Below are 20,713 nucleotides of genomic sequence, written 5' to 3'. Positions count from 1 at the left end.
GATCCGTCTCTGAGGTCTTTTACAACACTGCCAACAACATGAGAATCATCTCTTACTTCCCAGGTACATCTTTGGTTCTCAAAACAGTACTTACATTTTTGTGTATCCCAGATGCAGTTGTTTAGTACCTCACCCAGCAAATAGAAGATGTTCAGTATGGCAGTTACAGTTGCAAAGAAGATAATTTTGGAACCCGAGCCAAGGTAATCCAGGAGAGGGTACACCCAAACCCCTGTTACATGATAAATCCAACAGACCCTAATATAGAAAAAACAAACATACCAGGAACAGAAAATATTGAATGTGATTTTTTTTTGGTGTCAGCTGTAATTGATTCCTCCATTCCCCCAATTACACTTATGTATGCAACTACTGCAATACTACTGAATTCCTAATATGCAAGCGTGACCCTTTGTACACAGAGGTTCTGTTCCTGAACCCCCTGCGGTTAAGTGAAACCACAGATATGGGAGAACACCTCCCCCCACCCTTTGGAGCCAAGGGAAGCTCTGCTCCTCTCACCTCCAGATGGTCTTCTGAGCCCAGCAGAGCCACAGATCTCCGTCCGTGGCCTCTGCTGGGCTCAGACAGCAAAAAAGCCCTACTTCTGGTTTCTCAGTGAAATGTTTTTGATGCCTTATAAGGCATTGGGAGGCCCAGGGAAGCCCTAAGGACCCAATCTGCAGATAAGTCAGTCCACGGATATAGAATCTGTGAATGAGGGGGTCCCCTGTATATATTAAGGATTAATGGGTAAATATAAGCATCGATAAACTCAGGCACACATCATCCTTTGATGCAGCTGTACTCTCAATGTGCCTTGCAGGCTTGTTGCATGGAACTCAGGCCAAACTGCACCTGATAAAGGAGATCTGTGACCAGATTTCTTGATGTTTCAGCATTTTCTTTCTAATCTATAGCAAGCAGAAAGGAGGGAGCTCTGAATTTGCTTTGAGTAGCAGCACTGGAGGAGTTAAAAGCAAAAAATAAAAAAAATCTCATGCATCACAGGAACATAAGAAGAGCCCTGCTGGATCAGGCCAAAGGACACTCTCGTCCAGCAACCTGTTTTCCACAGTGGCCCACCATCTGCCTCTAGGAAGTGCACTAGCAGGAGAGAAACACACACTTCTCTCCCCACCACTGTTCCCTTCAACTTGGTATTCAGAGGCATACTGCTACATATAGCCATCATACATATAACCATCATGATTGATAGTCTGGTGCTCCTTGACTTCGGCCAATCCCCTCTAAAGCCAGGCCAGTTTGTGGCCAACACCACATATTGTGGCAACAAACTCCACAAACTAATTAGACACTGTAGGCGCAATCCTAACCCCTTATGTCAGTGCTTTCCAGCACTGGCATAGTGGTGCCAATGGGACATGTGCTGCATCCTACAGTTGGGTGTGACACACAGAGCCCTCCTCAAAGTAAGGGAATGTTTGTTCCCTGACCTAGAAGGTGCATTGCCCTTATATCAGTGCTGGAAAGCACTGACATAAGGGGTTAGGATTGTGCCCTGTGTGAAATACTTCCTTCTTCCAGATTAACTCACCAATAATTAACTTCACTGGGTGACCCTGGTTCTAGTATTGTGTGTGAGAGAAATGTCTCTCTATCCACTCTTCACAGTATGCATAGTTTTGTGCATCTCAGCCATGCCCAATCCTAACCAGCACTGGAGCATTGGGCTACATGGCTCATATTCAGTGCTGGGAAAGAGTAGGCTGGAGGTCTCCTCGGGGTAAGGGGATATTTGTCCACTTACCCCCGATCAAGACCCAGTTGGCTCAATGTGGCTACTTGGATCTGTGCCAGCAAAATCACTGGCGCAAATCCAAGAAGCCCAGGGTCGGGCTTTCAAGCCTTGGTGGGGGAATAGGGTATGATATGTGCTGCTGCCACCAATTCTGCTCCCCTCCCAGGCCTGATCCACCCCCTCCCCACCTTCCCCATTCCCTTTCTGTCTTCCCCTACCCTCCCCCTGCACATGTGCCACACAGCAGGAGCTTACCTACTCCATTGGGTGCTCCTTTGGGATTCAGTGCTGGCGGGATGGTGCAGGCCTTCCCTCAGTGCTGCTTGCTCTCTGGGTGTTGCAACGTGCTTTATGGCACGTTTGCGATACCCTAAGCTGGTGCAGCAACCACTGTGTTGGCACTTGGGGAGCATAGGATAGCACCTTTAGTTGCCTTTTTTCCAAGCTCAAAACATTGTCATCCAAGCTTAAAACATTGTCAACTTTCCTTGGAAGGAAGACGCTCCAGATCTCTGTTTTCCAGCCATTGATTCTCCAATCTACATTACCTTCCTCCCAAGCTGGTCTTCTATTTTTTCCTTTGTTTACCTAATAACAACTTTGAGTGGGGCAATTTTGATTGGGGAATAACAGCCCAATCCTGTGCTTTCCTAGCGCCCAGAGCTACAGTGGTGCCAAAATGGTGACTGTTGTATCCTATGGGGCCCAGGAAGCAGTGCTAGGTCTGCTCAGCATAAGGGAACAAACATTCCCTTACTGCGTGTCACACCCAGGCAGCCCAAATGCATTTCCTTGGATCTGTGCCCACTATTGAGTGGGTGCAGAACCAAGGAGACCTGTGTCAGGTTTCCTGACCCAGGAGGGAGGTTAAGGTATGGTGGCAGAACATGCTGCCGTCTCTGTCCCCTTCCTAGGCCTGCTCCTTCCCTCCTCCCACCCTCTCCCTGCCTAGTTCTGCCCACTCTCCCCCTGCCCGGAAAAGTCTTGCTGCCAGCTGCCAGCCATACTCACCACCAGAAGCTCTCAGCATCCATCTTTGGGTGCTGAGACCCAGCACCGACTGCTGTTGGGCTTAGCACTGGTGGTGTGTCATTAGTGCTGGTGCTAAAGTGCCATCGGATTGAGCCCATAGAATTGGGCCCTAGGAGTCCAGGTTGAAAAAATTAAACCCCTTCCTTCCTTGCCCCACCACAAATTTGGATTGCTTTTGCGTATATGCTTCAGAGAAACAATTTTTAAAAATCCAGAGGTCAGTTCACAGATCTCCCATGTTCACAGCAGTCTGGCTTGATGATAATAGGGCCAATATAAAAAAGAACAAAAACACTGTTGGAAGAGAATTGCAGCACCCGGCTCTTTCATACCACACCCTGCCCTAAAAGATTTATAAAGGAAAACTGGTCATAATCAGCTTTGAAAGGCCAAATGGAAGTGAAGCCAGTGGGGCTCCCTAGGAAGAGGATTCCATAAGGGTGTTACATAAAGAAAGTCTTGTTCCTTGTGACCAGAAGCCTATCTTCAGAAGGCAAAAGTGCTTAGAACAAGGCCTCACCAGATTTCCTGAGCAGATGGGGAGACACATGTGGAAGAAGGTGCTCCTTGCTTCCTACTTGTTTCCAGAAACATCTCCTAGGGTTTTAAAACCAAGTAAATCATGGTAGGAAGTAAACTTTCTGGAAAGTGGGGTAAACACCCCAGAACCAGACCATTACATATATTCTTTATCTTCATATGTTCATAGGAAGGCTAAGAAAAGAGTCTGCTGTTTTCTGTTTCCAAATGGTTGTCCCTCTCACCAACAGATTATACTGATGTCTTATGTAAGAATAGGAGATTCTGTCATCAGCATGGTGAGACGACTTCATTAATTCATGACTATGATGCCTGAAGGCAAATGAACATGAATAATAGAAAACTAGTCATGATCTTCATGTTTTAATCTCAGAGGGGTTGCTGAGTTTGTTTGCTCAAGTTAAATTTATCTTGCATCATCTTGACAACCAACTATTTTATTGTGGCATAAGGTTTCATGGTCTGCTATCCACTTTGTCAGATGTACAACAAAATATCTAATGGCACAAACCTCTCTGGGTCTTGGGATGCCGGAACTGAAGGGTTCTGCTCATTGACCCCAAGAGAGACTACTAGCAGATCATGCTGTCACAGCCATCACTGGTTCTATGTACCTTCATCTCCAGTTCTGAACTGGAAGTGGAGGGCTCATCAGTACTCCTCAAAGGAGCAAGTTCGGGACTGGGCCTTCAGTTGGGCCTACACTACACCGCTTGGAGTTTCTATTGCATGATGAACTTGTGTTTCTCATTTAGGTTTGGCAAAGCTGACCTTAGAGCTTCAGTACAAGTAAATGGAAAGCCATTCCCAGAGTTAATAGAGAAAGAACAACTCACGTTAAATGTCACTGAAGTATTCGTAAAACTACGTACCACTAGCCAGGATGACCTCATTTAGAGAAAAAGGACTTGATTCTGCATTTACTATACTAGAATTACTACTGCTACCATTCCTTTCTCTGGAACAGTGGCATTATGATTATTCCTGCATTGTCTATATTACAAATGTGAGTAGGAAAAGTAGCACTGCTACCATGGAAACATCACCTGATGGCCTTTGTTAAGGAGTTCCTCCTTGAATACATGCTAACTCAATACTGCAAAATAATGGGCTGATCAACTTTAGGCATAAAGCTTCCATACAAGATTACTTGTTATTAACTCTAATGAATGCCTTCAACATTAAAATTCCTGCCAAGCTCATTATTAGATAAGCACAAGGGGACATGCATTAAGGCACCCTTTAGAGTGCAGTGTCAGAGTCATTTTGAGACTACTTGCAGGATTCAGAAGAAAGCAGATAGTTTAGTGGTAAGGATGCCTAAGAGGAAGGAAGAGCTAAAAGAACTTTGGAGAATGTATACTAGTGGTCCAATCCTATCGGGGCCTTGAGCGATGGAACATGAGTTCTGCCAGCAAAAGGTCTGGGCTGCTAGTGCAGTAGCCATAGCAATGTTTCACGGTCCACAGCCAATACCACAAATGGCTGGCAGCACTGGGCACATGCCAATGAATTGCCCAGCTCCTGCCAGGGCAGATAACTTGGCAGAAGGGACATTCCAGGGAGAACGTTCCAAGGGAGGACCAGGGCCAGCTGGGGTGTGTCAAGGGTAGGCTGGGGGCTGATATTGGCAGCAGTAGCTCCACTGATATCCTATGTCCCCAGCCCAGCCACCACACACTCCCCTGCTCCCACTCAGATTTACACTAGCCAAAAAGCTGGCGCAGATCTGAGTAGTTCCATTGGAGACCATGGTGTGGCAGACTAGATAAGTAAAAAAATTTTTTACTTACCTCTCTGTTGCTGCCTAGTTCCCGGGTGGCCCACAGCATGCAGCAGAGGCTGCACCGGCACTGCTGCACAGTCTAGGATAGGATTGGGCCTGGAGTTTAAATGCACCAGATGTTTGATGTTTATCATGGCGATGGGAAACAGATACAGAAGACGGTCCTATTGCAAAATCTATAGCCCTTTGAGGCTTCTTACGTTGACAAGCTAAGGGCCAGTTCACCGAAGGCAGCATTCATGCAGTGCCACCTATCCTCAAGTATCTAAGGCATCCAGCTCCCAACTGGATTGGGCTCATGGCCAGGAGGGCACTTTTGGTCAGTCTTCAAGGCCTCAGCAGGAAACAATGAAAAACCAATTCTTTGGGATCCAGTCATTGTAGGTCAGAGCAATCATCATTCTACAAGTTTAGAATTTTGCAAATACAGGCTGCAACTCTGAAACACTCTATAACATCAGTTCCCAAAGTGATGGGTCACGACCCACCGTTGGAACCTGAAGTGGGTCATTTCCTTTTAAGGGAGAGGCCCAGGAATGGTGTTCTGATGGCACCACAGCAATTGTGGTGCTGTGGGGACCCAGGGACATTTCAACATACCTGGGAAGGTCATGAAGCTTCTGAATCCTCCTGAAGGGCACTGGAGACTCGCAGCCCTCTCTGCGAGCCTCCCCACTGCAGCTGTGAGCGTCGGTAAACAGAGGGAGCTGCGAGCCTCCAGGATCGTCTGGGAGGCTTCACAACCCCCCTCCGGTACGTTTAAATGCCCCTAGGTCCCCACAATGCCACAAGTGCTGCAGCGCCGTTGGAGCGCATGCACCCTGCTCCTGTTCCCGCAACCACTTACAGAGTTCCCAACTCCCTCAGAGGAGTTTTACTTAAACAAGATTAATGAGTAAGCTTTGGGGAAAAGAACAGACTCCAGAAGGAGTTTCTCTAGATTTGTAACATGTTTTTCCTATCATGTATAATAGCAGAAGCGGTACTTCCAAAATAACATACTTAGGAAGGATGTTTTGGATGAATGACAGGAAGGGCACAATCCAGAGGCGCCCTTGGGCTGGGGCAGATCCCTTGCACCAACCGAGGAGTGTCACAAACGTGCCATAAGGCATGTTTGCACTTCCTCGGGAGTCTGCAAGGCCAGCGCGCAGAGGTGTGCTGGCCTGTGGAGGATGACTTCAGCCTCTGCGCCAACAGAGGCAACGAGCCTTTCGTCAGCCCAGCTGTGCCAACGCAAGGCTTTGGGGTGGGTGGGGAAAAGGCGGGAGGGAGGTGTTCTGGGGCAGGGGAAGGGCGGGTGGTGAGTGGCTCCGGGGGCGGGCGGGCGGGGAGCGGGAGGTGGGACTGGGATCCAGCATCAAGCTGCTCCACACTACTCAGACTTGTGCCACCTCAGGAGGTGGTGCAAGTCCGAGCATACACAAAGGGACCATTGTGCCTTACCTGGAGGTAAGGGGAAAAGTTTCCTCTTACCTCTGGCTGAGCTGCTTTGGGCCCCTATCCAGTGCTGGATACAGCGCAAGCCTCTTGGTTTGCCTGTTCCATTGCAGGATAGGATTGCGCCCAAAGAATCTCAGATAGGTATCATAGAACCAGCATCAGTGAACTGATGCATTGCAACTGAACTTCAGGATAAAAAAATGCTTACTTTTTGATTATGTTTTCTTAAAACACATGCCTAAATAATGTCCTAGTCCCGCTAGTACTCAAGGGGCTGAGCAATACCATGGAGAGTGTAAAAACGATAATACTAGAAAGTACACTGCACAGTAGTTCCTGTTCTGTGAAGCCAGGCATGTCCTTTTGAAAAAGGCAAACGGTAAGAAGAAACATGACAAAGCAGGAGAGACAAGAAACCAAACAAAGGGGGCCATAGATCACTGATGAAAGCAATAATGAAATAGGTGTTCAGCATTCCCATTGTGAAATTGTATCCCTTACCACAATATGTAGGCAACAGAGAAAGCACACACCGCAATCAGTCCACAGGTCCTGCTGGGGTAGTTATGGTGTGTTGTCCTCATCTCAATTAATATAAAAGGCAAAACTGTTGTATGCTAAAAGGAAAACAAAAGCACAGAAAACAATTCATACAAGCACTTTTTAAAACTTAATAAAAAACCATATTAGTTCATCAGGAATAATATGGGCAGGAGGTGTGGTCTGGAGGTTTGTGTTGTTGCCTTGTCTGAGAAAGCTAAGCAGGATTCCTTGCCTGGATGGAAGACAGGTATATGGAGTGTGGAAAAATCAGCAAAATATGAATGACTGCAAACCAACCTCACCTTCCAAATGACCTTACCTTCCTTTCCTGAGAGCTGTTAGTATAACCACTGTCACCCCTCTGACAATTACTTTTCTCCTCACTCCAGCCTCACCTTTTGGGTTCATCTAGTCCAGGGGTGCCCAAACCCCAGCCCTGGGGCCACTTGCGGCCCTTGAGGCCTCTCAATGTGGCCGTCAGGGAGCCCCCAGTCTCCAATGAGCCTCTGGCCCTCCAGAGATTTGCTGGAGCACACACTGGCCCGACACAACCGCTCTCAGTGTGAGGGTGACTGTTTGACTTCTCACATGAGCTGTGGGATGAGGGCTCCCTCCACTGCTTGTTGTTTCACGTCTGTGATGCAGTAGCGGCAGCAAAGGAAAGGCCAGCCTTGCTTTGTGCAAGGCCTTGTATAGGCCTTGAGCTATCGCAAGACCATCATTCATTCATATAAGTTCATCTTTAATATATTCATTTATGTAAACTTATGTAAATTTATTCAAATTTTAAATGTAAATTAATTCTTTTTTCCCCCCGGCCCCCGACACAGTGTCAGAGAGATGATGTGGCCCTCCTGCCAAAAACTTTGGACACCCCTGGTCTAGTCAGTGACTCTCAAACCCTCAATGTGATATTTTAAAAACAATCTCTTCTGCTGAACTCTGCACTTCCCTGCCTACTTAGCTAATACTCCCTTCAAAAAATCTTCCTAATCTCAGCCATCCATTGTGGTTGAAGGACTGGAAAGATCTAAGTCAGGGGTGTCAAAAATAAAGCCCCATAAACCTGTGGAAGCTCTTTATCTTGCCTCCTGACGATTGGGCTCCCCCAGCACCACAATTAGCTGCTCTCAGCTCAGAGTGATGCCTCAGTAGAAGCGGTGTGCTGAAAGGCTGGCTAGTGTGATAATTGGGCTCTCATATCTTGAAAATATAATCAAGATTTGCATATTTTCTCTTCTGTATTTTAAAGCTGATAAGCTCTAAGTGATGAAAAAGTGCTTATTTCTGGTCATCACTCACCATGATGTCACTTCCTGCTTAATGATGTCACATCCAGCCCAAAGCATGAATGGTATTTGACCTGCTATATGGAACAGTATTGACACCCCTGGTCTAGGTAGTCCAGCTTAAACTTCTGCACGGCTGTCTTTGAGGCTAAAGCATTACAATTCTTGTTCAAACTATTCCTAAACAATCTTCACTTTTACAGCAGGGTCAGGATTTCCCAGATAAAGTTGGTCTTCAGGTCAAGGAGTCAAAATTATTGCCTCAGAATCTGAAACCATGCCAGCATTTGTGATGGGGAACAAAAAGAAAATACGAACACTTATTGCACTTTACAGAGTATCTTGTTACCTTGTGGTTCAACAACTTCCAGAAAGATAGTTGTGTTAAGCCTGTTGCAGCAAACATATCAAATTACCTTATGGCACACAACTTTATTGACGCATTGGTGGATTGCAGTCTGCTTCATCAAATGCATCTTCAGTTGCCATACACACACACACACACACAATATGGGTTTATAAGGAAAGAATCTCTGACCTAGTCAAGCAATTGGCATTTGTCCTATGCAGTTGCTACGGGCTCTGCTTGTTGGGAAGAAGAGACCTGGTGTCATCGAGTGCATTGCTAGGAACATCATGGAGGAAAGATCTCATCGCTCTGGGCAATTCATCTTATCTGTTTGTGCAAGGAGATCTTTGTGTGCAACAGGATATACACAGTCTGCTGTGCTTGAGGATCTTTGGGTCAGGAACACAATTTAAGCTACATAGCACATAAATGCATTTCAGCAGAAAAAATGTATAATATAGCTCTAGGAATATTTTTTTATTACAAATAAAGGATGCAAAATATGTAAATTCCACCGTATCAGTGTAAACAGCAATTTTAAACCTACATTTATTTTAGATAATATCTAAAGTAATGGAATATTTTAAATAGTATCTCCTTCCTGTGAAGAGAATGGTAACAAAGCCTTCCAAATCTTGCCTGATGTATTGCAATGGCTTCACTTCAATAAACAATAAACTTGTATTAGTTTGCCAATACTTATGTTAAAATTAATGCTATCTGACTGATCAGTAAAAATCTGCAAGCACCAATATTGGCATACATTAACATACATTAACTAAATTCCATGTGATGATGAAATGGCGCTAGTACAGGCTATGAGACCTGATAGAGGTCTCCTTGGAATAAGGGGGCATTCGTCCCCTTCTCCTAGGGCAGAGGTCTCCAAACTTCCTGGCCAGAGGGCCGCATGAAATGTCTGGTGCAGTGCTGAGGGCTGGAAAAATTTTTAAATATAAAATTTAAATAAATAAGAGGTGGAACTTAGATGAATGAATAAATGATTGAGTGGGCTCATTCACTCAGCCTCTCCGGCCCTCAGAACACCCTTCAGATGAAATCAGAGCACAGCTCTGGTCACGTTCAGTCGGGTGGGCCAGAGGCTTTCAGGGGACAAGAGGCTGGCCGTGGGCCGGATAGAGGCTCGCTGTGAGTCGTATCTGGCCCCCGGGCTGGGGTTTGGAGACCCCTGTCCTAGGGTAAGCACCAGATGTCACTGGCACAAGTCTGATTTGATCCGTGCAGGTGGATTAGGCCTGGGAAGGGAGTTTGGATTTGGCAAGCAACACTGCCCCTGAACTCGCCCATCTCCTCTCTGCTTTGCCCTCCCCCTCCCTGTTCAACCCCCTCCCCCTGCTTCATTCCTCCCCCCCCCCAGCTTAGGGTTTACCTGCTCCAGCAGGCCTCAGTTGCTCTGCCATTGTATGTGAGAAGGCTCCAGCCTTCCTGCTGGTCTGCTGGCTGTACAGTACTTTACAATGCTTTGGTGTCAGCCTGCGCCAGCAGAATGGGGTGCAGGATTAGGATTCAGGTTTAGGATTCAGCCACTGCGCTGTAATCCTACACACACTTACCTAGGAGTAGTTCCCATTGGACTCTATGGAACTTACTTCTGAGTAAACATGCATAGGCTTGCACTATAAGGGTCCATTCCTATCCAACTTTCCTGTACTGATGCATTTGTGACAATGGGGGGTGCACTGCATCCTGCAGTGGGGGGGGGCAGTCATAGAGGACTCCTCAAGATAAGACAGCAAATATTCCCTGACCTTGGAGCAGCACTGCGGCTGCATTAGCACTGGAATATTGGGTAGGTTTGTGCCTTAAGGCTTCAAACCTACACCTATTTCCTAAAGTAATTTACCAAGAGTAAGAGTCTGCAATGAAACTTTCAAAACTGTCTTAAACCATCATATTTGATTTATGAGAGTGGCCACTACACTGCTTCATGCAAAAAGCATTAGGCTAATGCTGGATTAAGCTACATCGCCAAACATGCGCCAGCATAATTAATTAAAAAAAATTCAGAAACCAATTGCCTCCAAGAGGTTATCAATTTCCTGACATGATGCATTTGCTGTTTGAGGTGCGGCAATGCTAGTGATGTGCGGGCATGTATTTTTTTCAATGATGAAGCCTTAATCCATCTTCTTGGCTTCCTGCCACTGGTGCACTGACATCTGCAACTACTCACGTCTGACAGTCTCATGCATGAACTATGTGGCTTCAAAGTTGGACAAGATTAGTACAGGAGACTTTCTGAATAGCCTAAGCATAACTGAAAGCAGATACATACAAGGATAGATTTGGGGAGGGCGATAGACTTCTTACAAATTGCATCATGTAAAATTACCCATCTTTGTACATGCAAACTGTACAAACACACACTTTTAAGATGAGAAAGATTCCAGCATTAAGTAGAATATCATTTGAAGCAATTAAATGTGCTTAATTAATAACAACATAATTTAGCAGCACTACACTTGGGATAGTATATAATTTATCAGGTGCTGAGCACATCATGATCAACACTTTTGGAGGGGACAAAATATATTTTCCTGTGTAGGTCTGTTGACCTGTTATTCATCTGGTTTTCCATATTGTTATTAAACTGTATGTGTAAATGTACACCTATTATACTATGATAGCTGCACAAAAAATTCAAAAACCTAACTCTTCTGTAAAGTTCCAAAATGCACAAATATCTTTGATCTGCTTTCCAGTATATGGTTCCCTAAAATTTACCTAGAAAGTAGTGAGGCAATATTATCCCTACATTTAACAACCTATTAAGATTCCAGGCAAGAAAGATGGACAGCCAGTACCATCTCGAAGGCTACAGCTGGCATGAGGACCATTCAGTCCAATCGATTATTTTCTATACTTTGCTCCAGAAACATGATTTGACAATAGGACAGCCCAGCCATTATTCTGAAATGATTCATAAGTCCCTCCAACTCATTCAATTTCATTGCATGCCTATGGGACCCACCTCTCAACATTTCTAGTCAAGGACTGTTCATCACAGCCAGGGGTGGTATAGTTTTGCTTATGGTTGCCACAATCAGTATTTCCCTTTATTTTTTTTTTGCTTTTCAGGTTAATATGAATATTATGCAGCAGTGGGAGGCTTACCAGGACGACCCGATTCTTTGTAGCCCTACTCAGATGTAGTCCCACTGTAGCTGGTCATTCAATGAGGCTTCCTCCTCCCAAGTAACAACAAGCCAATAGAAGCCATGAGGTTCATGATTGCTCTGAACCACTTCCCCCCCCCCCCGCTTCCCCACCTCCTTTTTCCTTGCTCCAGCCAATTGTAAAGCAAGAATGCCCTTGGGGTCCTCCTCCTGCCCTCCCTCAGCCAATGAAAATATCAGAATACCCATCCTTTGTCCAATGATAATCCATTCCTTCCTTCCTATCAGAGATGGGAAAAAGAGCGCCCAGTCTCAACTTCCCCCATTCATTGCAACATTACCCCTTTCTCACCTCCCGGCTGGACCTCCCTGCTGCTCACCCTGCCGCAATGCTGGCCCCACAAGGTTTTTCATGCTGCAAAATCAGTAAGCAAGAACACCCAGACATAGGCAGACTCAAGTCAGCATGTGTGGGGACAAGTGCGAGTCAGGGGGGCCCTGACTCAAGTCTTTTTCAGAGTCTTCCATGCATGTGACTCATGAGTCACCAAGTCACCCAAAAACATGCACTTCCGTGCCTCAAGTCCCCAACCCTGCAAATTAGATGGCAGTGACTTGCAATTGCATTGCACTGCTATGCACTGCAAAAAAACAGTGCCAGCCATTGACTTATTTGGGGAAATGCAAAAGAATCTACAATACTTAGGAATACCATTGGGATGGTGCTTATCCTGCTCCCTTCCTCAGGGACCCCAGACGTGAAGAACGAAGACTTCTTCTGCCTGCATAGCCCTATCCTGAGGTCTGACATCACTCCAGAGTGTGATGGAATGTTGGGAACTGGCTGATAAACAGAACACAGGATAGGCAGGCAGGCAGACAACCCCTGTATTTTCTCCAGCAGCTTAGAATGGTTTACAAGTACTCTGAGGTAGTGTCCCATCCCGTCACTTTTCATGGCCGAACTTCAGCAGTTGAGTCATCTCATGTGCTTTCCGACTATTCCCTGGGACATCCCATCCAATGACAGGGCCTGCTGGGCTGCTCACTCCCATCCTTGGTCCACACCCAGCTCTGCTTTAGTAGGTTTAGAGCACAAGCTCTAAAGCCCACTGAGAACAATTCAGTCGATCTCTCTCTCTCAGACCCCCTTGGCGTGCAAAAAGCAAAGGACTTTGCCAAAGGTTTAACGTTCCTCATAATACGAGCCGCTTGGGAGACGTTTGCAAACGCTTAAGTCAAATGCCTTCCTAAGACATCATCAGCAATGACAATCGCCTTGGCACAGTCAGCCAGTGCACTTTAGGAGAAGAATGTATCCCAAAGATGGCTCAGATTTTCAATCACTGCAGGGTGTTAGAACAGACCTTGAGTGTTAAGGTTTCAAATAGTCAACCCTCTCATCTCCAGCTGCATTTTTTGTTTACATGGGACACAGATTCTGGCTCTTCCATGCAGAGAGGTGCACATCTGCTTGCATCACTGATAGCAATACACTTCTAGTTATGCACTACCAACATCCCACTGTTGGACTCTTTTTTGGGGGCAGTGTTAATGACACATATGGATATGTGCCTCCGTGTATGGTAAGGTTGTAAATCAACCACATACCCCCAAAACTACAACTGAGTTGCGGTAAATTCATTACTGGCTTTCAGATGTTTGGTTAAAACATTGTTTTCAATTTGGAAAGCTTTTTGGTGAGCTGTGGTTTAGGGCAGGTTTTAGTTCTGCACTGGTTTTCTGAATTTATTGCTCATTTCATGGTGGCTTTTGTGGCAATTTAAAGCCTTCAGCCAAAAAATAAAATAAAAGAATGTTACTAATCCAGTGTGTGGGTCAAATATACCCCAGAGAAGGTCTCACAAACAACAACCTTGTTGTGTGGGGGTGGGGAGGTACTGTCTTGAATATGATGCCAGTGGCAAAGAAAAAAAAAACAGCTCTTAAACCTTTCTCTTTGACAGTACAGGAACAAAGACAATGGTGCCTTAATACTGATATCATTTGTATACACAAAAATGAAACTGGACAATCAGTGGTAACCAGTTTTAGTTTTGCGTCTAGTGGAAGTTGGTGCACAGAGGACCTGAACACTATCAGAGTAGTCACTGCAATTTAGAAAAAGTATAACAAGTAAAAGGGAAACATGGAGCATCACAACTGACCTCATCACAATTTTATAAGCATATGCAACATATGGTAGAAAGCCAAATAGAGAGGATACAGAGAAACTGACTGGCGAGAGAGTCAGAACAGGCAAAAGAAAATGTTTCTTTCTCTAGCATATGATTAATCTGTGGAACTCCTTGCCACAGGATATGGTGATAGCAACCGGCTTAGATGCCTTTAAAAGGGAATTGGATAGATTTATGGAGGAAAAGTCCACCACAGGTTACAATCCATGATGACTATATGTAACCTCCAGGTTTTAAAGGCAGCCTGTTTCTGAATGCTAGATGCAAGGAAGTGGTAACAGGACATAAGTATCATGTTGTCTTGAGTGCTCCGTGAGGCATCTAGTGGGCCACTGTAAGATACAAGAAGCTGAATTAGATGGGCCCGTCGCCCAATCCAGCAAGACTCTTTTTATGCTCTTATTAATTCAAAGGTTGAGTAATTTTCTTCCCCTTCCACAGGAGGTGGAATGGGGGAGGGAGTGGATCCTGGCAGCACCAGTTTGTGCCAGGATCCTATCCCCATTCCTCTCCCTTACTCTCCTCAGACTTGCACCAAGCAAAATGGCTGGCGCAGATCCAAGGAGACCTATTTGGGCAATGGAGGCTTGCCTGGAGGTTTGCCTTGAGGAGGCCTCTGGGATGTAGCATGTGCTTTGTTGATGTGGTTGCATCAGCCGGGGGGGGGGGGTTTAGTTAGAATTTGTCTGTAAATAAAGTAAAGCTGCAATCCTACATACACACTTATGTGGGAGTAAGCCTTATTGAACTGAATGGAATTTACTTACAGCAACAAGAGTAAGACTGAGCCATAGGTTAGTTTGTCAGATTGCTCACAAACTAGACTTTTGGTATTTGCTGCTCCTGAAGAGGTTAGTTCTTCTGTCTATATTCTCATGATAAGTACTTGTTTGTTATTTAAAAAGAACACTGTGGAGGCTGCCAACTTTTAGTCTCATTCAGGGAACAAGAACTGCTTCAGAGGGAGGCAATAATTTAAAGGGGGTGTGTGTGTTCTCATCTGACTTGTGGATTTGATTCATAACTTAGATAGAACGTGTATAATTCATGTTAAGTGAGGAGACACCCCCACTCCTCAAATGTTGAATACAGGCTGTACAGAAACAATTTTACAGGGTTTTGATCACCATGTGTAACTGAGCAGCCACAAAGCAGCTCTTTGAAGAGGTAAATGGCACCCAGGACAGGAAGGCAGCTTGAAAACAAGTTCATATGATGCCAGAAGTCCTGGGAACACCTGAGGACATCAAAAGAGGAAAGTTGCAGTCTCAATATACCACCTCCAGAATTAACGATTTTGATCTAGGCCAAAGCAGTTGATCTCAAGAAAAGCAGTACTGAGGAAACTTTAAAAGTTTACAGGGCATTGCTAAATCGACCAAGTGGAAAATGGGTCAGTGCAAGATTCAGATGGAATATCTTTTGGTTCATCATTGTCACAAGGGCTTTAGACTGTCTTGATCAGGGGTGTCAAACTCATGTCATACAGAGGGCTGAAAAGCATTCATGATGCATGCTGAGGGCTGGAGGTGATGTCATTGCACAGGAAGTGATGTCATTAAACAAGTCAAAACCAGGAGGAGGAGGAGCCAACAGTGGATGAACAGACATGTCCCCAGGAGCTCCTGGGAGACAGTTTGTTTTCCCCAAAATACTGCAGGTCTGAAGAGGACCTGAAGATCTTTGTTAGGAGAGACAAGATCTTCATCGGTGCAGGTATCTGGGAAACTGAAAGCCCGACCAGGGTGGGCTTTCTTCTCAGAGGAATCTAACCGTTTGTGACAGTATTGGGGGAGGTGCAGTGATCTGCAATCAAGCTGCTGGCTCCGTGCTGATATGCCAGATGGAGAAAAAAAAAGCGTGAAGTGTAAAGTTTAAGCTGGAAATTTAAGTTAAGCGTTAATATTGTCCCCAGCTCTGATTGACTGATTTGGCTAAAAGCCCGGGATATATTGGAGGTGTTAAGGAGAGACTTTTTAAGGAGGTTGAAAGTGCTTTTTTTCTCTGCTGTGGAATAAATTGGTGGTGGATTACAATTACAACTATAACTTGGGTGTGAACTAAAATCCAGAATTATTCTTGGACATAATTGGATATACGAGTAAATATAATTTTCATTAGATTTGAAAGAGCTTTGTTTTCTCTGCACCAGAGACGGTGACACTGTTTTCTTTCGTTTTATTTTTCTCTCTATTAACTGCACTGGACTGTTATCTGCAAGAGGTATGTAAGGAATGCGGATGGCAAAGTAGTAATGACGTGGTGGAAGTGAGGAGAATAATATGTTGTGGACATCTAGTGGACTAGAGAGAAATTGCAAAATGTACTCTGTTCCAGAAATGTGGATACAGAAAATCTTGATTAATACAGAGAGACTGCTTGTTATGGAGTGACAACAGCTGAATTGGTCCTCGCAGATTCAAGCCAGTCTGGAGACTCTTTCCCAACAGATAGATGTCTGTAAGGAACAATTGGAAGATGTGAAGAAACAAGCAGAAGATAAACAAGGGAGTGAAAAAGCGGACAAGCAGGAAAATCAACAGGATAAAGAAGAGGCACTGATGGAGATCAAGAAAGATAAGATGGACAGAGTAACAGGAGTGCACAAATCACAAAATTTGTTGGAACAAGAAGGAGAAAATATATCCCAGTTAACTGGAAGAATGAACACACCCTACATAAGAAAGTGTGGATTTATCAGATTAGTTGGCATCCTTCAGTCTCGGAAGACTATGGTATTGCGCTCTGAATGGTGGTTCTGGAACAGAGTGTCCTCTCCAGTGCGCAAAGCCTGGGTAAAGTAGATATGGAGGATAGACTGTTATCCATGCAGCAAATCCCCCCTCTCCACTTCGCTGAAATGGTCCAATGGAAAGGCAGAAGCCAATACGGTTGGTTCCAGCGGCGTTGCAGGAGTTGCCAGAACATGACTGTGTTCAGCCATGAACTGCCTCAGGGATTCCAGCTCCAGATTTTGCCTCGAGGTTGACTCCTGAAGCCTTTTCCATAATTGGATGTAGCCACAAGGCAGTGAAGGTTTGGGATCAGAGTTTTCAGAGATTCAGAGATCAGGGATCAAGAGGCAGATGAGCTGCCTTCCCAGGCTAACAAGTCCCATCTACCCGGTGGCTGTTTAGTCGCCTCTTACGACAAGTACAGCCAAATGGAGGGCCTATTCTTATCCCCCAGCCACCAGGGGTGTGTTAATTTATCAGATTAAGAACATAAGAACAGCCCCACTGGATCAGGGCACAGGTCCATCTAGTCCAGCTTCCTGTATCTCACAGCGGCCCACCAAATGCCCCAAGGAGCACACCAGATAACAAGAGACCTGCATCCTGGTGTCCTCCCTTGCATCTGGCATTCTGACATAACCCATTTCTAAAATCAGGGCATAGGCCCATCTAGTCCAGCTTCCTGTATCCCACAGGGCCCACCAAATGCCCCAGGGAGCACACCAGATAACAAGAGACCTCATCCTTGGATTGGTCCAATCCAATGGATTTTTCCTCCAGAAACTTGTCCAATCCCCTTTTAAAGGCGTCCAGGCCAGACGCCATCACCACATCCTGTGGCAAGGAGTTCCACAGACCAACCACATGCAGAGTAAAGAAATATTTTCTTTTGTCTGTTCTAACTCTCCCAACACTCAATTTCAGTGGACGTCCTCTGGTTCTGGTGTTATGTGAGAGTGTAAAGAGCATCTCCCTATCCACTCTGTCCACCCCCTGCATAATTTTGTATGTCTCAATCATGTCCCCCCTCAGGCGTCTCTTTTCTAGGCTGAAGAGGCCCAAACGCCGTAGCCTTTCCTCGTAAGGAAGGTGCCCCAGCCCCGTAATCATCTTAGTCGCTCTCTTTTGCACCTTTTCCATTTCCACTATGTCTTTTTTGAGATGCGGCGACCAGAACTGGACACAATACTCCAGGTGTGGCCTTACCATCGATTTGTACAATGACATTATAATGTTAGCCGTTTCGTTCTCAATACCTTTTCTAAAGATCCCAAGCATAGAATTGGCCTTCTTCACTGCCGCCGCACATTGGGTCGATACTTTCATCGACCTGTCCACCACCACCCCAAGATCTCTCTCCTGATCTGTCACACACAGCTTAGAACCCATTCTGAGATTCTGTTATAGAGATAAATTATTAAAGATATTACAGGAGAAAAAATGGAAAGTAAGAAAGAAAAAGAACCCTGAGGGGTAATCTGAGGGTTAAAGAAAATTGGAGGATTTATTCAGCTAATAACAATGGCCCAAATTTATTTGAAGAAAAAAAAAAAGAATACGTATGAAATTGATAAATATGAATTTGAAGTTATTAAAAAAAATAGCTGGAAATGTAAACGTGTGGAAGAATTGTTTTATATGTGGTTATTATGTCAAAGAAAAAAGTAATTAGATTGGAGAATTAGATTGGAGATGAAATAGCTGAGGTGATAATTTTGGTAATTAGATTATTTTGTTTTAATATTAATGAGCAATTGAAGTTAGTTTATGCTTGGTAGAAAGTGAATATTTAGAAAATATAGTATAGGGCATTAGGGAAAACTTATTGTATATTATATAAATAAATGGATAAATCAATAAGAGGTAGAAATAGATGAGTAAGTAGATTAGGAGATATAGTAAGATTAATTAGTAATGGTATATGGTATTTAGCATTCCTAAATGTATGTTATATGTTTGTATGTCTGTGTGTGTTAATAAAAATAAATAATTAAAAAAAAACAACACACAGGTCAAAACCAGAAATAAACACTCTGTTCTCATGCAGGAACTCATTAACTGCTAATGACAGGAGAGAAAATACACAAAACTTGATCATATTTCAAGATATGGGAGAGCTCAATTATCATGTGGGCCACCCTTTCAGCAATGTCACCTCAGCATTGCTCAGGAGCTGAGAGCCTGAGGGCCAGATAAAAAGCTTCCAAGGCCACATCCGGCCCCCGGGCCTTCTGTTTGACACCCCTGGTCTTGATCTTTTTAATAGAGGGTGAGATCAAAACTGTAACAATACTAACTATATAATTAAGCCTAAAAATGTCTTTTTGGCTTAATTATATAAAGCCAAATTCCCAAATTCCCAATTGACCCAAATTCCCATACCCGCATCACTCAGATATGATATCTACATTCATCTTATAACTTGTACTAGTCTATAATAATCGCAGTTCCCAAAATACTTACCAGTTCCATTCCGGAAGTTTATCTGGAAGAGAACCTACATAAGCAGGCTCTTGCCAGTCTAGGGCTTTTGTGCCTGCACAAAAGCAGCACAATGGAAGACTGCACCTGCCCAAAAGTGCAGATGCAGCCATCCAGGATGTGGATGTCTGTAATTCAGATATCTGTAATTTAAGGACCAAGTGTACATAAAATCACAATCCCATCTTGAATGAAGTTTAATGACTTGCATGACCAGACACAATGGATGCACAGCCTTCATCAGAAGTTATTTGCTTCCTTCTTGCTATAGTGATGGTGTTTCAGGACACTCAACCATCTGCAAGAGAAAATGTGGCTACATCACAAACCCTGCAATCTTCTTGGCCTTTTAGGATTGTACTATTATATCATTGGTACTAAATTGCTACATTTTTACTTTCCACTAGAATTATCTCACACATATACAGTCTCTCTTACATATCCTCCTGGAGGGGTGGATTCCAGTGGAAGCAGCATATGCTGGGATGCTATCCACTTATGCCAGCAAAATAGCTGTCATGGGTTTGAGAGACCCACTGGCAACAGGGCAACTTACTGGAACAGAAGGACAATTATAATTACCTCTTCCACCACTGCATGCAGTGCACGCTCTGCCAGAATGGTTGCATGGTGGAAGAGGTAGTGGGGGATAGGATTAGGCTGCGCATCTCCTAGCCACTAGGCCACATCAGTTTTCAATGTAAGTTACGTTGATTCTGTTTCTAATGATTACATATATTTTGCACTGAAAGAGAATGACTTATTCTCCTTCATATTCTCATATGTGAGGCTGGATCTCTAAGGTCCTGACCTGACACTGTATCCACGAGCATACTAGTCTATAATGTTTCTATACTATTAATACTATTTAACATATTGGTGGTTTATCTTCACCACCCAAGGAAGGAGAGACATGTCAATGGAGTTATACTTTGGCTGCAATCATAACCACACTTTCTGGAGTAAACCCCATTGAACAAAATAGGACTTACTTCTGAGTAGACCTGGTTAGGATTGTGTCCTTCCTGGCTCAGCAATCCATCTTTCAGTCTCCAGAGGCAGTATTTTGCTGGAATGCAATTCTCGCTTCTGACCATCTCGCCCATGTGTATAGAGAAGAAGGAACGGGTGCAGCTGATCCAGGATTTGAAACCAGCAGTGCTTGGCCCTTTCAACTCTATGATTCTAAATTGTTAATCTAACTGTTATTTTAATAAACATTGGATTTCCTCTTCCTAAAACTTCACAGAGTTCAGGCCAGAAACAGCCACTTAGGTTGATTTTATAGCAATGCGGTCTTGCCACAGAAAACAGAGCAGCCAAAGATCACCATAAGGTTGACTAAGGACAGCACATTTTGCCTGTGCTGGAGGTTTCAGTCCATTCAGTTGAACATGGCACAGAGTATTCAGCTTTGG

The 20,713-nt window shown here is 44.4% G+C and overlaps 1 protein-coding gene across 2 annotated transcripts in view; it reads right to left on the bottom strand.

The window, feature by feature from the left end:
• Window positions 1-20,713, bottom strand: part of AIG1 (androgen induced 1) — a 102,647-nt gene that overhangs the window by 7,124 nt on the left and 74,810 nt on the right. For both annotated transcript variants that reach the window (XM_066611254.1, XM_066611256.1), the window contains exons 4-5: window positions 7,065-7,180; window positions 95-258 (exon numbers count right to left, since the gene is read on the bottom strand). In XM_066611254.1, coding sequence (XP_066467351.1) covers window positions 95-258; window positions 7,065-7,180 — 280 coding nt within the window. The remainder of the gene's footprint in view (window positions 1-94; window positions 259-7,064; window positions 7,181-20,713) is intronic.

This window comes from Tiliqua scincoides, chromosome 1, assembly GCF_035046505.1.
Source record: "Tiliqua scincoides isolate rTilSci1 chromosome 1, rTilSci1.hap2, whole genome shotgun sequence".
Lineage (NCBI taxonomy): Eukaryota > Metazoa > Chordata > Lepidosauria > Squamata > Scincidae > Tiliqua > Tiliqua scincoides.
This window is presented reverse-complemented; position numbering and strand designations above follow the sequence as displayed.